This window comes from Phoenix dactylifera, chromosome 18 (genome assembly GCF_009389715.1).
Source record: "Phoenix dactylifera cultivar Barhee BC4 chromosome 18, palm_55x_up_171113_PBpolish2nd_filt_p, whole genome shotgun sequence".
Classification (NCBI taxonomy): domain Eukaryota; kingdom Viridiplantae; phylum Streptophyta; class Magnoliopsida; order Arecales; family Arecaceae; genus Phoenix; species Phoenix dactylifera.
Window position 1 is genome coordinate 6,213,710 of NC_052409.1, and position 23,086 is coordinate 6,236,795.

The 23,086-nt window shown below is 38.2% G+C and overlaps 2 protein-coding genes across 2 annotated transcripts; one reads left to right on the forward strand and one right to left on the reverse strand.

Annotated features, from left to right (window-relative positions):
• Window positions 1–666: 666 nt before the first annotated feature.
• On the forward strand, window positions 667–11,147 carry LOC103722571. The gene is made up of 6 exons (XM_008813172.4): window positions 667–1,266; window positions 4,947–6,230; window positions 6,363–6,538; window positions 9,595–9,816; window positions 9,903–10,074; window positions 10,178–11,147. Exons 1-6 carry the CDS (start codon window positions 741–743, stop codon window positions 10,861–10,863), a joined length of 3,066 nt encoding a protein of 1,021 aa, XP_008811394.2. The 5' UTR covers window positions 667–740; the 3' UTR covers window positions 10,864–11,147.
• A 9,390-nt stretch (window positions 11,148–20,537) lies between these two features.
• On the reverse strand, window positions 20,538–22,186 carry LOC103722572 (B3 domain-containing protein Os03g0120900-like). Its single transcript, XM_008813173.4, has one exon. It carries the CDS (start codon window positions 21,722–21,724, stop codon window positions 20,837–20,839), a length of 888 nt encoding a protein of 295 aa, XP_008811395.2. The 5' UTR covers window positions 21,725–22,186; the 3' UTR covers window positions 20,538–20,836.
• Window positions 22,187–23,086: the final 900 nt, after the last annotated feature.

A 23,086-nucleotide genomic window follows, 5' to 3' on the forward strand; every position in this document is an offset into this window, starting at 1 on the left:
ATAACTCTTAGGGCTGCAAATGGGTTGACTCGACCCATGACTCGACTCGACCCGGCTCGACTCGCATAAAATTCAACCCGAATTTTAGGACCCGCGGGGCCGGATCGGATCCTAACTTTGGACCCGCAGGGTCGGGTCGGATCCTAAATTTTTCGGGTCGGATCAGATCCACCCAATTTCAACCCAAACTCGGACCCGACCTGACCCTTTTTTTTTTTCGGCCAGTTTTTTTTTAGAGAATGTTGCATTGATGCTTGGGACCGGCTTGTTGAATTTAGAGAATGTTGAATTTGAACATGTGAATATAGCTTATCTAGTAAAATATTTATTTTCTTTTTCAAAAAAATTTAGGGCAATAATTGCTTGATGTTATTTACTATTATATAGTGGAACTTTAAATATAACAATACATAGACTCAGACTCGACTCGGACCTAACTCGGACCCAACTCGACCCAACTTAAATGACCCATCGGGTCAAAATTTGTAGGCATGGACCCGATCCGACCCGACTCGATCCGATTTTCAATTGAGTCGGATTTGAATCAAAAATTAGAATTCAAATAAGAAACTGGATCGGATCGGGCCATTAAGGATCCGACCCGATCCATTTGTAGCCCTAATAACCGTGTAGTAATAATTTTATTTTGGAACTTCACAAGAAGTCTACCCCTTCCCGACTCCCGACTTAAAAAGGCTTCTTTGGTCCTTCCCCTCCGCCCCCCTCTCTCTCTTTCTCCGATGATCCGCGTCAGCAGCGGGCCTTCCGGCAACTACGGCCCACCGCCGGCCGCGGCGGCTCCCGCCTCCATGTATTCCTCCAACCTCTCGCCTCTCGCCCCTCCTTTCACCGTCGCCTCCATGACCAACCTCTCCCCGCCGCCCCCACCTCCGCCCGCCCTGCAACCGTCGTCCTTCCAGCCCTTTCTTGCGTTCCCCAGCAATCCTCCCGAGTGGTCCCCAGCCGCCGCCGTCGCCGCCTCTTCCGCCTCCCGGATGTCTTGCATCACCGCCGACTCCTACCGCTCCTTCCCGAGTACCGGCGTCATCAAGAACCCCTGTTACCATCGATACTGTCCCAGCTTGCAGAGTTCCGGCCTTGATCCCCTGGAGCCCCCTCCAGAGTATGAGAGTTATGCCGGGGTTGGGGTGGGCCCGTGGAACGGGCCGTTCGATGGAGGGGAAGTCGGGCGGGGGAAGGTTCCCGATGGGGTCTCTTCGTGGATGGATCCTTCCTCGAGCTACGGGGTCCCATCTCTTCAGGAAGGTATCTCTTCTTTGTGATCGTTCTTCTTGTGGCTCGGATGATGTTTGTTTCTTTTGAAACTCGTGACAAATAATTGAACTTTAGTGGTAAAGGAGTTCTGGTAGCTTCTTGAGTTTAGGGATTGCATGATAACATTACTACTACATTACTGATATGATTTGTGGATTGTAGATATCTGTTATAAATATGTTCTTTAACGGAATTTCTTAAAGTTACCATTTTTAATATATTAGGTTGAAACAAGATAGATGCCAATATCAAGAAGGAAAGAAAGAAAAGATGGAAGTGCCAAAAGATTTTGTGTGATGTAACTTCATCTTTTTTTTCTTTTTCTTTATGATGTACTTTTTTCTTTGCAATGTCTATGGTCTATTGATGCAAAATCATTCTTATAGGATGAAAATGTATCTGACCAAGAAACATTCTGAGAATAGATGATGGAAGGGTACTGCATCGTTTCACTGTGATCCCTCTTCCATGTGTTGAAATAATATTTTGGTGAACTTTAATAATTGGGAGAAAAAGTTCTTTTATGAGATTACGATTAAGCATCGAACCTATATGAAATGGCTTGGTATTTTGATTTCGCATGTTGGGCCTTTTACCCATTCCTGGTGATCACTTATTGAATTGTTTCTGTAAAGATAGAAGTATTACAAATACTTTTGTTTGTCTAGAAATATGTATTTGAGTCAGAAAGAATCATGAGATGCACCTGACTTATGATGGTGAACTTGGTAACAATGAACTTGAGAGTAACCCATGTACATATTTATTAATTTTTATTCTGAATCTCTTCCTAGTAATTGTGCTTATGTAAGATTATGGTTATCTAAATGCTTAACGTGTCTATTTTTTGTACTTTTGCAATGTCTTCCCATCTATTGGCTGTCATTACCATAACATATACAAATTGCTGATGCTTTGAGACTTCATCTTTGAGGTGTCATGGAGTCACAGCCATTCACCTCACAAAGAGAGGTTCATCTTAGTTACATTCTTTAGGTCTTATGTACTTTTGTCGGATGTGAATGTTTTAGCCTTCAATTATTGCCCCAGTCAAATAATGGAATTGAGGTTTTCATCTTCGTTATGACGAAAGTAAGACAATTTGATATTTCCATGAACTCAGTTTTCTTACAATGGAGCAATTCAGGCATGGGAGAGGTGAAGGTAAATTTCAAATGGAAAAAGAAAATTAAAACAATTTGTGCTTGAGAGGTTTAACAGTGCATAATTTCACCCTGTCTTTCTTGCTACTGGCTTTTCAGGTTCCATTACCCTCTTCTAGACATCATAATGTTTCCTGTAAGCTTAATTCTACTATAATATGTGAAAATATGCAATACATTAGAAAAATAAAGGTTCCTTTTTTCTTACTACATCAAAAAAGAGAGGAGAAAATTAACTTGAATTTGATAACAAGAAGGTACAAAAGAAACTCATCTCAACTCAATTAAGCCTTAATCCCAAACTAGTTGGGGTCACTACATATTTCTGTTTTCTCCATTCGGCTATATTACAAACTCTGCCTGTGTTTTGTATATAGCTGGACCTAAGCCTAGATATAGGAGGGTTATAGTAGGTTGACGGCTGACATGAAACTATAGTTACTTCCTATGGACATGAATTCATATAAGAAGTTACAAAAGAAAGTGACTACCATTTGTTGATTCTATTTTGAATTACTCAATGTCTATAATGGTGAAGTAAGACATGCAAATTAATGTAAAGAAGCATGGTTCAAGAACGACGGGGGTTGCAAAAGGCCACTATTCAGACTTTGATCCGATCGGGGAGAAGAAATTTTTTTTTCAACCCGCTCAACTCAAATCTCTCAAAAGAAAACTAGAAGAAGATGGAGAAATCTTGAAGTAAGGCTTTAAGTCCCCTTCTTTTTCATTGATCCTTAAAAAAAGAGGTACATAGCCTCTATTTATAATTTGAGGTCCGTCTTAACACAATTTGGGTCGGATTCTTCTTCTGAATCCTAGTAGGACTCTTTTTTCTAAAATAGACATCTCTTGTAGAAAAAAACTAAAAATCTGAAGGAGATAGATCTCGACTTCTACATCAATTCTGTCTTTTATTGCTTCGCTTGATTCTTCTCGGATAGAGAGAGACGCCCAATCAAAGTCTTACCCAAAAAAGAACTTTCGGTTTGACTAGCCCGTTTTGGGGTCTAATGGTGGAATTTCATTCAAATTCATTCTCTTAGTTGTAGATCTTCAAAAGATATCTAATTTTTTAAAAAATCATCTCAATCGGGCATCGTATGACCAAGTTTTAGCCTTTGGAAATTTGGCTGCGACTCGACTTTTCGATGTGACGGATCTCGCTCTTGAACCCTATCCAGCCTTGCTCGTAGTGGCAAAAGTGATTCACATCGAGTCTGGTGATTCTCTTGAATACTTGTAGTGGTCAAAGTGTTCCGCATCAAGTTTGATAATCCTTCCGAATACTCGTAGTGACCAAAGTATTTCACATTGAGTTTGGTGATTTTTCTGAATATTCTTAGTGGCCAAACTGGTCCACATTGAGTCTAGTGATCCTCCTGAATCGGAGCTTTCTTTGTTTAGAAAATTCAACTTCTACTAAATCAGAACTGAAGATGAAAAAACGCTTGCTTCCCTGCCTTATGGCTGAACCATTTGGTTTTGCTCAAAGATAGAGTTGTTGATGCTTGTATTGAAGGCATCGCCAATCGAGACACGATCTTAGTGAGTTGGGCTATCTTCTTCTCTAGTTGTGCGAGACGTTTTATCATCTCATTATCCATCGAGGTAGAAGTAGCGGCCATAGTTTTCTTTGTCCTTTAATGTACTTCAAGTATGGATAGCCCTTCTTCTGACTGCTTGTACCGCTCACGCATCTGGATCATGCACTAAAGCTCCTATAGATGTAAAGGACCGAAGCTCTGATACCAACTTGATATGATCAGATCAAATTGAAATTCTACCAGGTAAGAGCATAGCTCTGATACCAACTTACTCCTTTCATTCTCCTGAATACTCATAATGGCCAAACTGGTCCACATCAAGTTTGGTAATTTTTCTGGATCAGAGCTCCCCTTGTTTAGGGAATTTAGCTCCCGCTAAATCAAAATTAAAGGTGGAAAAACGCTTGCTTCCCCGTATCGCGGTTGAACTACTTGGCTTTGCTTAGAGATGGTTTCTGACTGAGTGCTTCACTCTCGAGTCTTAGCGAATCACTTGCTCTGCTCCTGCATTTGTACTTCGTGGTAGGGACACTCTTTGCTGTCCTTGTTGATGACGACCAAAAATGAGGTCCAACATTGTCCAAGTATGAGATATCTTACATTTTCTCTCCATTTAGGTCTGCATAAGTCACAGCAAACAGATCAATGCTGTCTTTTTGACCTTGTTTTGCCCTTGCTACTTGAAAATTCAGTAAAATGCATCTTGGATTTAATAAAGCTTGTCTCTCTTCAGTTGGCTTAATATGCTACAATTTATGACCTAGAAAATAATATTCTGACTGTACTTTGTATGAACAGTGTTTAATGCTGTTTTAGTAACTTGTGAAACTTACCATATATATATATATTTATTTAGCCATATAGTAAAATGTGCTTCATTGTATTTAGATTCTCAGAAAAAGGGAACATTCATAAATGAACTAATACATCATGATCTTCCTGTGTTTCTGTCAACTTGAAGGAGTTGCAACTGGAGGCCTTAGCACCTATGAAGATAATTCTTATGGTATTTGGCATGGAAAATATTTTAATTCTGCAGCAAAAAGAGCATACTTTGGATCAGAAAGTTCTGAATGGCTTCTTGGGAAGCAGTCAACAATTTATGGTGAAAGCACGACCTACCCTTATAACTTTTCTGGGGCATCAGTTTTGTCTCCAAGTGCAGTACTTGAAGGAACGTCTTATTCTCAGATACCAGACTCAACTTCTGTGATGGAGCCATGCGACCCCTTTATCTCAAATTCTTCTTATGATAGGTATATGGCACAACTTGATTCATATTCGACTAATCCCACAGCTTATAATCAAGCTACAGCATGTTCTACCTCAGGCCAAGTATATACACCATCAGCATTAATTAGTTCGACCATGGATTATAGTACATCAAAAAATAGATATTCAACAGTTCATCATGCCGTTCCATATAAGATGATTGACACAGGCAATGTAGCATCCAACCAAAAGGAGCCTAGCATCAATCAATTTGTACAGTGTAAAGAGGGTCAGGATGAGAAGAGCAGAGCAAATTACAGTCTGAACAATAATATCATTGGGACTGTGACCTATGAAAAAAAGTTCCCTTCTAGCAACAATTCATCTACTGAAAAATACATGGGTTTCCCTACAGGGGGAGATTCTGGGTTGAAAATCAAACATTTGAAAATTTCTGATTCCTCTAACTCTGCATGTCGTTCTGCACAACTTGAAGATTCCATGCAAAGTTCTTCAGAAACACTCGATGAGGTCAACCTTGCTGTGGATTCACCATGTTGGAAAGGAACTCCAGCTTCTCGACAATCACCATTTAAAGTCGGTGAAACAGTATGTGTTCAGCCTGTATGTAAGGAATCAGAAGGTAACAGTTGTTTGGATAAAGGTCAAAAGCCTCTTCCTGACAGTGTTGCATATTCAGGAACTCCTGCTGAGCATGTTGGAAATTTGATTTGTGGTGAGAACAGAAAAAAATCTTCTGTAGCTGAGATAGGGGGATCTTCTTCAGTTATTTCTTTAAACATGCAGCAGAAATCTGAAAATGATTACAAGACAGGGTTAGATTGCAAAAAGGATCCCAATAGAAAGGATGTTCAATGTGCAGATAACCTTAGAGAACAGGCAAATGAAGTTAGGAAAGACAAGAATATTGATTCTGAAGCAAAAGATGATAATGCGACACAATGCGATAAAAAAAAAAGTACTGCTGTTGACCAGTTCACATCAGCCGATGGAAATATTAATCCTGAGAAAGGTCTTGATTCTCCAATTTAAATGTTTCAGTTGATTCTAATCTACATACTTGGATACCCTTTTTTTCTCCTTTTTTTCCCAGGAGTTTAGTTTTGCGGGTGCGTTGAATTACTTGGCTCATTGCTTCTTTCAGGTTCATCTTCATTGAAACTGAACAATATAGAGCTGCTTATTAGGGCAATGCATTCTTCCTCAAAACTTCTCTTGTCTACTGAATGGAGTAAGGACAATAAATTGGAAGAAGATGACCGTAGTCTCCTCTGGCTAGTCATTCAAAATCTTGAAGCATTTTTGCTGAGGAATGAAAAGGTATGTGATTTTGACTATCTCATCATTAGCTTGAGTTTGTCTCTTATTTTAGTCCAAATATGATAGAACTATGTTCTGCAAGTCAACTGTACTACAATATATACTTGATTTACCTGTGTATAGTTTACAGAATAGGTGACTATTACAATTGAATCAGTCTCTCCAGCTTTAACCAGCTCTGTGTTATCAGTGTTAGTTGTTGGATATTCGGATATTAAAATTCAGTTGGTTATATTCATCTCTTCGTAGAATGCACTCAAGTCTGAGAGAAGCATCAAAATTTGTCTTTGGAAGTTATATATGATATGATTAATCTACGAAATATTGGAATCGGTGTTTCTTCCAAATTCCATGTTAAAACTAATCATTCTAGTGATGCAATTCTGAATCTTTTTGCTACCTTTTATTTATTATCTGAATAATAACTATGTTGTCTGCATGCTGATTTTTTTTTTCCTTTTGTTGGTTGGGGGGAGGGCAAGGGATACATAACTACATGCAATCATGCATTTTATTAGTTTATTCAGATTTGAGTTTTGACATATAGAAGGAAGAATAGTTAGCTCAAAGTTCTATATTCACTCACAATTATCTATCGGTAATCTTACTTCCTAATGTAGAGCTCATCAATTTGACCATGTGGAATTGGGTTGTCTGAATGCATTTTTATTTTTGTTTGTCTTGCATTCTTTAAGTTTATAAATATTTTGGAGGCTTATTACATGTAATCAATAATATTTTTGCTTTCTATTTACGCACAATTGGTATAACTCAAAGTTTTTTTTTGTATATAATGCTTGCATTTTGATCCACCCTTGATACAGGAATTTAAACTTCATAATATATTTCTAATGTAGGGCATGCTATATCTTTCTTAAATGAAATAAATGTCCCGGTATCTAATTTCAAGGAATGACCCATCCTAATATTTAAAGAATTTAGCCCCTATACTAAGGGTGGCAAAATATGACCCGACCGGCCAATCTGACCCGTGTTCGACCCGCCATAAACAGGTTTGGATTTGGCCTAAATAGGTTTGGGTCGTAAACAGTTTGACCCGTTTAACCTGTTTATTAATTGGGTCGGATATATATTTTAGATGTTTGTGACCTGTTTAACCCGTTTAGGTCGTAATTTGATCTGTTGCCGTCCATCTCGATCAGATGGTTTATAATCAGCAGGGTCCTCACAAATCCTAGCTCTTTTATATTCCCCTAGTCCACTCTTCTTCCGCCATCTCTCATTGTCACCGAATGGTGGAGCTCCCGGAGACGTACGTGTGCGCGCCCTCGACGGAGCGCGGCCGCGGGATCTTGATCTCCGGCGACCCCAAAACCAACTCCATTGTCTACACCAACGGCCGGTCGGTGATCATCTGCTGCCTCGATGCCCCCTGGAGGCATCCATCTACGACGAGCATGCCTACCAGGCCATCGTTGCTCGCTTCTCCCCCGATGGTGAGTGGGTTGCCTTCGCTGACCTCTCCGGCACCGTTCGGATCTGGGGCCGCTACGGCGACTGCATCCTCAAGATCGAGTTCCGCATCCTCTCCGGCCGCATGGACGACCTTCAGTGGTCCCCCGATGGCCTCCGAATCCTCCAAGGCATGGGGACGAGAAAGTCGACCAAGGGGTGCGACGGCGACGGTAGCCGGAGACTCCAAGGCAAGCGATCCACCCCCGTTCCTTTCTTCTTGCTTCTTCTTTGTATTCTTGATATATAATCCTTCATTTCATGCCCAGTTTCGGCATTTCTTTAGGGTAACTTCCCCATTCTTATGGTTCTTGATTTCTAGTTTGATTCCGGTGCTCGATGGTGATTTATTTGATTCTTTTTTTCATCTAGTTTCCAGAGAAGGTTTTCTAGTGCAGTTGTGTTGGTTTCTTGATTTCTTGTCTGGTGTCTTTTTTTTTTTTTTTTAACTTTTGTGTCCAGTAGCGATCTCGGTGTCTAGTTTTGTGATCATTTAGATGTGAACCTCATTCTACGGATTAATTAAAACTCTTGGGGGTTTTGATCGTCTATTTTCGTCTTTAGAATTGGTTTTATGCTAATTTCGGTAGATTCGGCCAAGGTGGCTTTCGAATTGTTTCTTTATAGGCTAAACATGTTAAACAGGTCGGGTCGGATTGAGCAAATAGGTTACCTATTTATTAAACTGGTTAAACGGGTCGGATCGGTTTACCTGTTTATTAAATATGACAGGTTTATATTGTAATTTCTGACCTGTTTAATAAACAGGTCGGATTCAGATTTATGATTTTCTGACTCGACCTGCATATGACTCGACCCGTTTATATCGAACCCGATCCGATTGCCACCCCTACCCTATTACCCCTTTAAAGACTTTTCCATCAACACGGTTGTCATTGTTTTCTGCTCTGCCACTCTGGCCATAGCATCAGTGTCCTGCTAGAGATATGGAGTGATAACCTTGGTTTTAGGGGCGGGATGGCCATGGATTGGCACCTTGAAGAATGTCTGGCAGTGATTATGGAGTGAGAAGGTGTGATTGCGATGACAGCAGGGAAGCCACACTTCTTATGGTGGTTTTTGGTCATTGATGAGAAACTTGAATGTTCTGTAGATATCATGATTAAAGGTGGTTATTACTAGGACTGGTGGAATTATAGGATGATGGGCTTGCAACAGCATGATAATGGATGGTGTGGTGATACCTGCTGCCTTAAAGTGGTGGATAGAGCAATCACAGTCATATTATTCAAGGCAGGTCAAACCATAATGTTGGAAATGAAACATTATGCATAGATTTCTTTAGTATCGATTCTCTGTTGGAGGATATTATGCGTACCTTATTTCTTCTCCTGTCAATTGTTACTGAGAAGGGAGTCAACAGTAGCATGTTGTGACAACTTACAGGACTGTATTCTCTTACATTCAATGTTTATATTTTGGTAGCTTCATGTGCATATGTTCAGCATGGACCTATGTTTTAGATTAACATCCTTGTTGAAACTCATCTCCATGGATCTTGTCTTTATCACCATCTACCGCATCAAACTTTTCCATATTTAATGAAAGAAGGTTTTCTGCAGGGTTCTGTTGAGGGCAGTTCTCATGTTTCCAGGCTAGAGGCTGCTTGTTCTCAGAATACAGGTCTAGAGACTGATGCTGCATGCCAGAGCAACACGAACAACACCCATGACATGAAGGTTAACATGCAATGGATTGGTTATAATATGGAGACCAGTGAGTTCGTGCATTTATTTTCCAAAGGTCGTGACATAAATTTGGGGAAAGTTGATGGGATAATGCAGGTATGACTTACAACTCTGAGATAGAAGCTGTTAAGAAACATTTTTTTATTCATGCTGTTATGCTTGCACCTTTTATCCATCTGCAGGACCTAGGGAATGTTCTAGAAAAAAGTTTCTCTGATGGGGATGACAACCCACGGATGCTGTTATATAAGAATCTGTGGATTGAGGCAGAAGTTGCACTGTGTAGACTGAAATATGAGCTTCAGCTTGCTCGCATGAAGATTGAGGCGGACAATCGTAAGTGCCAGACAAAAGGTGATGCTTTTGGTGCTGATTGGACTTCTTGTTCACCTTTTTTTGTCCTTGTAAAGAGATTCGTCACTTTGCAGCAAATCCTAATGATTCATTAGAATTTCAGGTAAGCTGCCCCCAGTGACCACATCACCAAGCCCAAGCATGGTGCATGATGTCAATGGACATGATGCGCCATTGAAGGCCAAGGAGAACTTGTCTGGTGTTTGTTCTTCCCTCTTGGCAAATGCAGGTAAGAATAGTTCCGGAAAACCTCACAAGGCACTTTCTGTGCTGTCATCAAATGGGGGCAAGTCGGAGGATCTTGAAGCATTTGTAATGGATCATAAAAGATCTCTGAAGCAGCAGACTGATGTATGGAATTCTTGGAGCATTAATGAACAGCCGAAGATTTTTGACTCATTGGACTTTGGAGTTTGCTCAGGAACAAAAGAGACTGCACATAGTTCTTGTTCTGACAATGAAAATAATTCTGGGCTGAAGCAACCATCAATAAAGCTTGCTGATTTGACTTTCACAGAGAGTAGCCTACCTTCATATCTGAACGGTGGACCTAGAAATTCAGGTTTAGTTGTTGAGAGACAGCATCCTCGTACAAACAGCAATGAAGATATTAGACTGCCTTCAACTATTTATGGAGATGCAGCGACCAGAGAGTTCTGTTCGAGCTCTTTGGGTGGAAAGGTGATTCAGCCATCCATAACAAAGAAGCAGGGGAGTTGTTCGCTCTCTGGTGGATATGATAGCCCCTCATCGGAATGGGAGCATGTACTGAAGGAGGATATTTTGTAGCCCCAGAACAGAAGTCTTCACTTCTAGTTTTCGGATTTCCGAGGACTCCAAAAAAGCATGTAAATAATAACAGTGCATTCTGATGTTTTTATATGGAACTGCCTGGGATATTTATGGTTAAACTGCAGTATAAGATGATGTAAGTAGCCTAATGTTGAACCTACAAACACTTGCTAAATGTGTGTTTCTGCTGTACTCTCTCTTTTATAAATTGAGAGATGGCTGCATTCAGTTTTTTGGGAACAAGCAATAATTGGATCCAGGGGACCTGAAACTACTACTCAGTGAGCTTGGTTTTTGTTATGATTATGATTATGATTATTACTTAGGTTCGACAAGGTTCAGCCTCTGACTCTCACTTCTTCCTTGCTGTTTTCCAGCTAGCTTTAGGAATTAGGAACGACAACATAGCCTGGGACTCTACAGAAGGACAATGAGATCAAGCTATCTCACCATAGCACTCTCCCTATCCGTTTTTATCAAATCTCTAAAAGTTGAGGATCGAACTTGTACTGACAATTAAGAGAACCATTGGGTGCATATTGATGCACCCAAAGCATAGTTGTCATGATATTTTTGGTTTCTTAATTTTGGTTTTAATTTTTTTTATTATTAACTTAAATACTAGGTTTTTTTCTTTTGCAAGGAAGAAGATACAGGCATTGAGTTAATTATCTCAGCGATGGTTTTGCTGAAGTTGAAAACATGCATATTTACAATATAAATAATATATAATACCCCACCCAATGTATACATAACACATAGACAATTCATATAGTATTTAAAATCCAATTAGATTATTTACCTTTTTTTATTGTCCATTAGGTAGGGTTGACCTCTAGAAAAGTTCCCTCTCAGGATTGATGCAGAAGAGTGGAGGTTGTCGAGTTTTAGTCATACATCTGGAATGCTTTCTCCTTCCAGGCGCCAAAGATTATGCTTATTTAACCACAGAATCTACAGCTAATTTGAAGTTTGCCTAGCTATTGTCAAATATATTGAATTTCATGCACCACATCGCCATTATATTTATCTCAGCTGTCAGGCTAGAAGTAGCAGATGACCATTACATTGAATGCAGAAAGATAAAAAAGAAAGGACTGGTGGTAATAGATCAATTGCCCTTGTAAGAAGCTAAGGAGTGCTTCTTTGTGAATACGAATAGTAACATTTTGCAATGTCGGGGCTCCAGGGAGAGGGTCATGGAAGAAGGGCTGGGGTTGGGGTGATGGGATGGGAGGAGCCATGGGTGCAGTGCTGGGGGATTGCTTGCCCTAATTAATTACCATCGCCCGGCTTGTCGCCGAAGGGGAAGGAGATGAAAATACAATACAGTTAATTTGGATTATTCTCATATATATGTATGTATATACGAATCTAGTGCCTCTGATATTCCACTGATCTGTCTTTTTTTAACTTGCACCATAACAGCAATATTGATATTTAATATCATAAAAAACATAAAAGAATTTATTTAATAATTGTTTTATTGTGCAGTCATGATTTCAAATCACTCCTCCAGTCCCATTTTGAGCGTAACAAAACATATAAAATGTTTTACACATGTATTTTTCACCCCAGTTCAAAAATTCATAAATTTTACCGAGTAATCCTTTACCAATGAATAAAATATTTTTTAAAATATTCATCTCATTTAGTAAAATTATGTTCTTTCATAGATCAACAATGATTAAATCCTTTACAGAGTAATTCCCTCTAATACAAAAATCCGCATGAGGATGTTTTAATGATTTTGGTCCAAGGCTGAAATCTAATCGGATACTAATATATCCATATGCATATTTATTTTGTTTAACAAATATAGATATAGACACGGAGGTTAGTTAAATGCAAAAATATATATCGTTATTTGTTTTAAATGGATACGGATACAAATCATATATAGAAAGTATGGATACAAATACAAATATAAGTTGGATAATTAAATTTCATGATCACAGAGACAAGGATATTATTAAATCAAGTTAATAACATGTTAATATGGTCATTTATTTCTTTAAAAGTTTATGCATACTATATAAAATTAAATATGGTTACAAATAGAATCAGATATTCGGATTTGGATCAGATAGTTGCCTATCTTATTCATATCCATTTTTCTTTGATGGATGGAGGTACTAATATGGATATTAGCTTGATGCTCAAATTGCTATTCATATCCGGATAGATTTAGATACGAAATTGGATTCAGATATGTATTATCCAATCTACTTTCCCGCTTATTTTGGTGCATATTTTGAACTTTATTATATGTTCTGGTAGGGTCATGTTTTCCCTTACTAATACGTCTGCAATCTTTCAAAACAAATTCCAACATTAATATCATTTACTATAAGATAGGAATAAGGCCAACGGGACTTCGATCTCTTTCCTTAAATATATATGTTGGTTAGGTTGAGTTTGAAGCTAGAAGGTGGCAATCCAAGGTTGTTCCTCGAAAATATAAAAAAAAGTTTTATATTTTATTTATAATTAGGATATTTTCCTTGTTAGCATGATTTTAAGTATTACATTAACAAAGAAAAATATTATAGGCTGGACATAACTATTACCCTAAAAGAGTGTTTTTGATGATGCAAAATAATTAAGTCAAAAGTTGACTAATCTATTGGTTTGAGTTCAATTGATTAATTTCAGCAAGTAAGAAAAAAGCCTTCAGCCACTCTTAAGTGAAGATCATCCATCTGAAGCTCTACATCAAGAAGCTGAACTCCAAAAGACCATGAAACCAATCCTTAGAAGCTCACATACGAGCATAGAAAATTTCATTATAAGTTACCTTGAGAGTTGACCCTAAGCTTGCAACGAGTCGACTCCGACATACTGTCACTGACTGATACGCTTTTACAATCTGACTCCTGCAGATCACGAGTTGACCCCAGAACAATCTCAAAGGACAGATAGAGAGCTGAGAAAATTATTGCATTAGCAAGTTGACCAATAGACTTCACGAGGCGACTCCAGTCAAACTAGAGTTGACTCCAGAACGACTATAGTAAAAAGACAGAGAGAAGTAAAACTTAGTCCGTTGAAGAGTCGACCTTTTAAAGCAACGAGCCAATCCTTGAACTAAGAGAGCAGACTTCATAAGTGACACAAATGAAAGATAGAGCGCAACAAAAATAGAAGCAAGCTTGAGACGACTCCTGAAGATCATTAGTTAACTCCTAAAGATCTCGAGTCAACCCTAGAAAATGGCGAGTCGACTCCTCAACGTCTGACAATAGTAATGACTAGTTTTTCAGTGAATCCAAACAGTTATTTTTATTTCACAACGACTCTATTAACTGTTTAACGGCTAGAAAAGTATTTCAAACTTCTCCAAATAGTATAAATGCATGGGAACACCAAAGGAAAAGGAAAGTTCAAGCACTACAAAGAAAAATCCATCAAAGCAAGAAAGAGAAAGCAAAAGAGAGAGCTTCAAAAAAAAATATTATTCAAAAGCATTCATTGCAAGCTGAAAGATCACATATTCTACATCAGAGAGTTGGTGAAGCACCTTCAAGAGCAATCAAGTCAACCAACAGAGTCCAGCTCTATTTATTATTTTGCATTTATTATTTTGGAGCTATATTCATTGTGCTTAAATTCTTTTAAACTTTGCTGTAACAAGTTTCAGGAATTGAAACTTGTAGAAAATGTCCATTCAAACTTGAAATTAGATTGTGTAGGTTTTGGTTGATTAACTGAAAAAATCAATTGGGTTGATTGTGAACTCGGAAAACAATCTGTGTAGGTTTTGGTTGATTTTCTGAAAAAATCAACTGGGTTGTTTGTGATCCCCTGGAAAACAATCAGTTGTAAGTTTTGGTTGATTAATCTGAAAAAATCAACTAGCTTTAGTTGCGAACTCGGAGAACAACTGAGCTGTAATCTGGGTTATAGATTATAGTGAATTTCCAAAAAAGAAAATCTTGTAAAGTGGACGTAAGTGCAGGATTGGCACCGAACCACCATCAATTTTTTGTGTTTGCGTTGCTTGATCTGTTTACCTTTATCTTCAGCTCATTTGCTTATTAATCATTTACTGAAATTTATTTTCTTATATCAAGTATTTAATTTCGCTGCATTTAGTAACAGTTTTTGAAAAACCCAGTTTACCGCCTCCCCCCCCTCTTCTCTCTTGGGCTGCATAGCTGGGCAGCAATAATATTTGTGATAAGAAAAAAATAGAATACTTACATATCCTAATAAATCTTATCTTTAGTGAATTTCGATCCAACACCGGTTATGAGCGGCAATTTGTTGATGAATTGGTTTTCCAGCAACAATGAGTTATTTGTGGAGAGCAAAAGATGCTGATACCACGTACCACTTCAGTAAAGATGCCACAAACAAGTGGTGGTGGCGGCTTCAGTCCAAAGTGACAACTATAGACGTCAATGGGGTGCCGGCACCCAGATGCTGAGTTCACATGGATTACAGCGACCCTTGCTTGAGATGCTTGAACGGCAGAGGTTCAGAGATAACAAGAATTGATGCTAATAGGGCCTAAGATTCTACTGTCCTCGCTCCACTCCCATTCACACTCTAGCCCTTGGACCACACCATTTAGTGTGGTAAGGACATACTCCTGCCTTCTTCCTGCTCCCATCCTCATGCACGCAAGCCAAGACCTACAAGCAAGAGCAAGGCATGCTGTTGGTTTCATGGGTCTACAAGGGTCCCTATTGCCAAGGATGGTCCACCCTCAAAACTTTTCCATGTCCTAAAACCCAAAAGATCAGCTCGACTTATTTGTCCCTCCTTTTGAGTTGAGTACTCAATGCCTAACCGAGTTATGATCTGAAGTATCGATCCATGTTCGTTGCTTGCGGCGGAAGGATTGGAGTTTATCTGTATGATTCCATCATCTAATCCTTCAACCTTCGATCTTCTTGCACTACACCACCATTCCCTATATATATACCTACTTTCTTGGAATGAACATGACAAATGGCACTCCAATTTTTCAGCCAGTGGATCTGTTTAGAAGCCAACAACTATATTACTTCCTAAAGAAATCTTGATGGTTGTACTAGAATTACTACATACTTTTTTTTTATAAAAAAATTGAGAAGACAGTACATAGATATTCAAATTTTTGTATAAGTCATCATAGCATTTTATGTGAATCAGTATCTGCACCCATAATTGTTTGTGCTACTTTATAATTTTCCTTCGTTTACAAATTGCTACTCTTTCCAAGTATAATATTATCAGCATACTTGTTGCCAAGCAATCTATCATTATAGCTATCAAAAGAAGTGAATTTTTAAAGAAGGGCCGAACTGAAGGTTATCAAGAGGTTAAAGGTCTCTCTCGGTTAAAAAGAACAAGGATCAAAATATTGAAGGAGTAATTAGTGAACAATATGTTACTTAATGAACATAAGGTTTTGTACAGAGACTTGAGAGTCTAAGTAGCACAGGTATGTAACTCATGCAGCAGTAAAGCATCAAAGTATCCTTCGAGAGGCAAACAATCCGAGGGTAGTTGGTGTTTCTCAGTGTGGGTGAAAGTTTTATGGATACATTGCTGTAAAGCTATTAACACTCACATGGTAACGCCCACTCGTTAATTTAATGCTGATCTCTTACACCACAAATATGGTATGACCGTGTAGCATATAAATCACATCTAGACATCACTAACTTGTGTAATTAATATGATCAGTTTATCATTAGTTCAAAAGGCTTACTGAAGTTATTCAACTAGAATGAGTTTTTTCAACAAAACCAAATACAGACACAAATATAATCATTTTTTGGTTATACAAAAAATAGTTCCTTATTAATGCTTCATGGAGAGCAGTGATCAATTCTTTTGGCAGTAAAACATTGATTAGGCTTGGCCTTTAAGAGTGCAAGAGGGTTTCCATAATATGTTATTCCAGTATTTCCTTTGCTCCAAAAAAAAAAGAATGTTATTCTAATATTTTCTTATCACCCCACAAGTGATTTATAGCTATATGAAATGAACATGCTGTCATCATATTGATAACAATCCTTAAATCCACAAGGGAATATAAGATTTTAGTAGAGATTGAGATTTTTTGCTTCAAAAATATAAGTTCCTTGGGATGAAGAATTAAAACAAGCTTGTTCTCAAATCAAGTATCTTTATTGGAAAAAACATGAACAACATCATGACAGCTAATTACATAATTCCAAGAAAAAAAGAAGAAAAAAAGAGAAAGAAAGAAACTCTGTACTTTTTATAAAACCAGATTCTTTTCCTCTAGAAGTTCAAAGGTTAAAAGAAAAAGGAGGTACTTCCATAGAATTGGAGTTTCACCACCTTCTTTATATGGTGTGCTTAAAAGAAGTCTTGAAACTATGGCTTCTCTTATTATAGCAGACATTGGATATTTAGAATTTTATATGTATTACCTGCAAGTTGAGAAAATAAGTAGAGCTGATTGCAAAGTAGGATCTTATGCTTCAACATGTGATTCAGGGAACAGGAGGCTATGTCTCCTATATAAATTATTCAAATTTAGCTAGAATCCATGGAAGGATAGAAACACTACTTGCTCCAAAGGATACGTCAGCTACTATGCTTGCAAATAAGATTCTCAGAATTCTAAATAGTAGGTATTCAGCTTTACTAGAGAAAGGAGAAAGACTTCCATTAAGAACAAACATAACTGCAAATATTTGGCATAACCTTGTACTAAAATTAAGGACCATAAGTAAAAAGAACTGATAATTTTGTACTTCATAGGTATATCATCAGAAACTCATCCAGAGATTGAACCTAGCTCATGATGCAAATTCCACAGCAATGAACCAATTATTGCGAAATTTTTTCTTCTAAGGAGATTCTCAACTATGCTAATAAATTTAGAAACCGATGTGCCGAAATCAAATCAAACTCTAAGGTGCCTGTTCATTACCTTTACCATGAATGCTGACATCCTCTATGAAAACAATGATCTACAGATTAGAGAAGCTTATTTAGATTTTGTTTTGAAAATACTGAATGGTCAATTGGTTATGAACAATTTGCAATGTAAGATTGATGCTTATTGGTTCTCTAATCTCCATAAAGTTTGGTCAAAACTCATCATTGTGATATCATTTTGGATCATGGACCTCCTTTCATTGATTTTAGAATTGATATTTTCCATAAAGGAAATAATTGCAGAAAAAATTCCTGTCAACAAAGATTGATAATGCTCATTTATAAGGTCTTGTCCGGTGCTTTTAGGTGCTCTTCTATCTTTTGTGTTTGATGTATCTTTACTTTTACATGTTCTTAGAAATTGCAATATGGCATATCTATATCGTCATAAAATTAACTTAATAAATGGCATGAGAAATCTTCCACAACATTTCACACCACAATAAGGATTACCCTGTGCTTTTAGGTGCTCTTCTATCTTTTTCTTTTTTGATGTATCTCATTACTTTTACATGTTCTCAAAAAATTACCAGTGCGACATATCTATATGATCATAAATTAACTAAATAACTGGTATGATAATTCTTTCACAACACTTCACACCACAATATCGATCCAATGCTTTTATTATTATCTACAAGAAGCAATCTCTGGCCCTATCATGCAATTTAACAAGCTAAAAAGTGGATAAATATGTCATTATGACATATGAAGTTTTTCCCTCACATTGGGGCATCTAAATCCATATTAGCCATTTGGCTCAACTTAAAATTGGCAGTATGAAATAAAAACTTTAATGTCTATTTTCTTTTTTTTTCTATTCAAATAGAATTAGTATATAGATGGATGTTGCAAGAGCAACCTTGATAACTATGGGTGATCTTATAATGGCATTTTGATCAAGGTACAATAATGATATTTCTGATTAGCGTAAGTTAATAGTTTAAACCACATACTAATCGATTTTTCACTAAAACTTTATGTGTGGGTATGTACAGTTATCTTGTTATATTGGTAACTAAAAATTATTATGTTTGTGACAATTTGTAAACATATATTCTACTATTTAATACTCATATATTTTATGCTTGACCATAATTAATTGATTCATGAGCACAGATGTAAATTCATATATAATTAATAAATTCATATGTATAATCAGTCACCTGTGGGATCCTGGGCCGGAGTAGTAATACATGGTGCACTCAGAAAAATATTTGGGCATGGAGCTTGACAAAGAGTGGTGGGTAGGACTCGAGGGGGAGTTGAAATTGGCTCACACTTGAAGAGGGAGAAAGTTGGGGATTGCGTGTGAAATTTAGTCGCATATAAAAAGAATTCGTGAGAAGTAGAAGGATTGCTACAAAGGATCGGGCCTAAAAGTTAAATCGGGTTCCACTTGTATATCAGAGCTTTCTCCTGGTTGGACTCAAACTCTCTATTTGTTCTCAGCATATATTACTCAATCTAACAAAAGGAAAAACACAAGTCTAAAGCATGCTCCAAGAACTTCAGGATTTGATAGAAAAAGGTGCATCACACAGCCAGCAAACCAATATGGTCTTCACTCTTAATTCTTTTTTTAAAAAAAATTTGAACTCTGTACACAACGAGTCCAAAGTTTAGGAAAAATAACATTTGTTTCCATGCTCCTATTTTCTGTAACAATTCTGGATTTTAGATGATTGATCACTGTTTGGAGCTCCATGCTACCTTATAATGTTCAGATAAGGCTTCTATTCATACTTCAAACTTCAAAAAACTAACAGTTAACGTGTTTGCTATTGCAGACATAACGGCTTATGAAGAATGAAGTATGACGTTCCCCACCCCTTTTTCTTTCTTGAGGGGGAAAATGAGTGTACTTCATCTTATAGGCTACATTGTGTCGTCTGTAAGACCAAGGCATAACTCACACTATGCAGAAGATGAGGCCAATAAAAGTAGAATAGAAATGAAAATCCTCGCTATAATGTGTCTTTTAAACAAAAATGTCTTGTTAATATTTACTTAAATGGTTTCTATTACTCTCATTATTCTTTATATAGTTTCCCATCTATTTCTCATCTTCTTTTTTTTGTTAGGTAAGAAATTAAGACCAAGATATTGTATATCGTACGTATACCCTTCTAGCGCATTATGGACAACACTTAAAGTCAGTAGCAAGTCCACCCACCAGCTTACCTCACAATCGTTACACTTAACTAGCATCTAAAGGTGCAGCCTTATAGTCATCTTTTTTTGACCAACTCCTAGAAAACCCTTTAAAATGGTATCATATCTCATAGAGCCCAATTATTTTTTCATAGCACAATATATAAGTAGGGATGCTTCTTCTTTGTTCAAATATATATATATATATATATATATATATATATATATATATATATATATATAACTCTCCAGCTTTGCATCATGGCCTTTTCAAGCAATGTGAGGTTTCTTAAATGAAAGTGATTCTTAGCTCAATTAACAATGTAGTAAATCAAGAGCCAACAAAGGAGGCAAAGATCAAACATATATAAGAGATAATAAATTAGGGTTAAATCCCACCTTTAATACTCCATCAATCACCTCTCCGATCCGAAGCTTGCTGTCTTGTTACCAGTGGAGGGATGAAGCTACAATTTCCTGGCAAGGATAATAGGAAAATGGAATCCCAGACCAAATAAGTAAAGTTGGTATACTAAAAATATCAATAGCTTGAAGCATATGAGAAGGTAGATCAGAAGAACAAGGCTACTATGTATCATAAGTCGGGCATCTGGGGGAATATACATACAATTTTAATAATGGTTCAATACGAAAGGAACAAAAGTATAGAAATATTATAGTTCACATACATCCCTCTTCACTTCCTTTCCCTCTCACCCAAACGCACTCGAAATGCTCAAATTTTCTTTATGCTCCAAAAGATGATGATGAAACAGAAAAAGGGAATGACAGAATCCTGAAACCTTTCAATATTCAAGTAAGCACAAGATGGAGTAAATAATAAGAGTAAGTATATCAAACTTCTTTCTTCTCCTCCTTTCTTCCTGAATTATTAGTGGAGATCTATGGATCACTGCAGCTTGTTTCCTGTAGACACTACAGTAGACTCGAGAGACCCACCAGCCCCAATTCTCCACTGGAGAGGAGATTGAGGAGGCTTAGGCCGCGTCAGAGGCAGCCCCCCGTTCGGCTCGGAGCACTCCAGGTTCACACCAAAGATCCGGACTCGCTTGGTCTCCACTGCGCCATGGACGACCGGCACCGAGTCCAAGACCATCGGCACCCGTACGTGCGGCGGGGGGCAAACTGACCGAAAATGCACGTATGACCCGCCATCACCACCAATTCCGGGGCTTGGCGCATGGCGCATGGCGGGCACCGGAGGGGCGAAGAGCCCGGCGAACGGTGCGACGGCAGTGAAGGGTAACTGCATCGCCGCCGGGCTGGGGAGTGGCAGGAGGTGGTGGTGGGAGCTGGGGCGGCGCCGCCAGTCGATGAAGAGGCGGCCACGGCTGGCCTCGCCGACACCGCGGCTGAAGGAGACGGTGTCGCCTGCGTCGAGCCGCTTGTCCTTGACGAAGCGGCTCCATCCCTTGGTCATGACATAGCTCTGGCTGCTGTTCCAGTAGGAGTAACGGAACGGCCATGGCTTCCCGCTGCGGTCCTCAAAGCACAGTGATAGCCCCTTGTCGGCCACCGACGGGTCTAGAGGGAAGTACTTCTCCGCGTACTGCTTTGGGATCACGAGCCGGTTCAGCTTCCCGACATCGCTCGGCGTCACCACCTTGTCAAACATATGCTCCGTCTCGATCGAACGGGCAGTGGCCTCGGCATGAGGGAACCAAGTAAGGGAGGAGGAGGAGGAGGAGGGAGTGAAGGAAGGGCTCTTGGATGCCCCCTCTTGGTCTTCTCCCCGACAGTAGCGATGCCTATCTCCTCTTCCGTGGGCTAAATCCATGTCACTCGAGAACTGTTTGAGTTCTTAGAGGAAACTTTTAGGAAAGACTGTAGTACTCCTCTTCTTTGATGTGGCTTCTCTCTGTCTCTTTTTATTTGTTTCCTCCGGAGATCTCTGGGTCCCAAGAGAGATCAAAGGGCCGGGGAGGAAGGAGAAGGCTCAGAGATTGGGCTGAACACTATTGAAACATTGAGATAGAAAGAGGAAAGATATGGGTACTATGTTTTGTATTTTTGTTCTGCCAATATGACTGCCCTAGAAGGTTCCTTGAATCCTTCAGGGAAGGGAGGGATTATTTGGCTTCTGGTTAATCAAACGGGAAGATGCAGGAGAGAAGGATGGAGGTATCAGTCAGAGAGAGAGAGAGAGAGAGAGAGAGAGAGAGAGAGAGAGAGAGAGAGGAAATGTAAGCTCAGAAGGCTTGTAAGAAGGTTGGTCCACGAATTATCTGGTATTGGTAGGGCTCATGCGAGCCTTTCCTTTTCATCAATGTTTTATGTATGAGTTGATAAGTCCACAAAGTCCAGTTGTTGTGATGGGCAATATGAGGTTACCATTGATATGCCAGTGTGGGACAAGAAAATTTGTTTATAAACTTTTCAGAATAAACTATGAGATGTTTCTCAAAACAATGATAAACCATAAGATAGGATAATATCGTATAATTTATGAGATCTCTAAAATACACAATTGAAGATTCATATACCAGTGAAATAGAGGGAAACAAGAAGTTTAGGTCTCGTTTCGCATCACTTTTATTTTTTTAATTTAAAAAATCTAAAAAAAATTTAGTTTTAAAATTTTAAAATATAAATGTACAGTGCAGTAAATATTTCTAAAAATATAAACATAGCGATGATGTTAGAGACGATGGTAGTAGCGATGGGGACAATAAAAGCATTGATAATGAGGTGATGTTGATAGAGACGACAGTCTGGTGAAGGCCATTTTTGGTGACGATAATGGCAGGAATACTGATTTTGTAGTTGAAACGGCAACAGTGATGGTGGTGGTATGATGAAGGCAGTGACAATTGTAGAGATGACGACACTGCTACGGTGTTGGAGGTGTCGTTGATGTTAATAATAAAATATATATTTATTATTTTTGAAAATATTGAAAGTAAGAATTTTTTACTTTTATTTTTAAAAAATATTAAATATAATTTTATAAATAAAAAGTAAAAATAATTCCATCAAACACATTTTTTTATCTTGGTTTCTATATTATTATTTTTAAAATAAAAATAAGAAATAAAAATAACACCAAAGATATTATAATATATATGAAAATTTCTATGCTAGTGTAGGATCTGTTATTTGCTTTTTCTATTATTGGAGTAATCTTGTTTGCTTTTATATG

What these genes read in the sequence shown, in the direction of transcription:
- LOC103722571 (XM_008813172.4), top strand. Translation starts at nt 741, where the DNA reads ATGATCCGCGTCAGCAGCGGGCCTTCCGGCAACTACGGCCCACCGCCG. An exon ending in TTTTGCTGAGGAATGAAAAG is followed by an intron (nt 6,539 to 9,594) that starts GTATGTGATTTT and finishes GGTTTTCTGCAG; the next exon opens with GGTTCTGTTGAGGGCAGTTC. An exon ending in AAGTTGATGGGATAATGCAG is followed by an intron (nt 9,817 to 9,902) that starts GTATGACTTACA and finishes ATCCATCTGCAG; the next exon opens with GACCTAGGGAATGTTCTAGA.
- LOC103722572 (XM_008813173.4), bottom strand. Translation starts at nt 21,724, where the DNA reads ATGGATTTAGCCCACGGAAGAGGAGATAGGCATCGCTACTGTCGGGGA.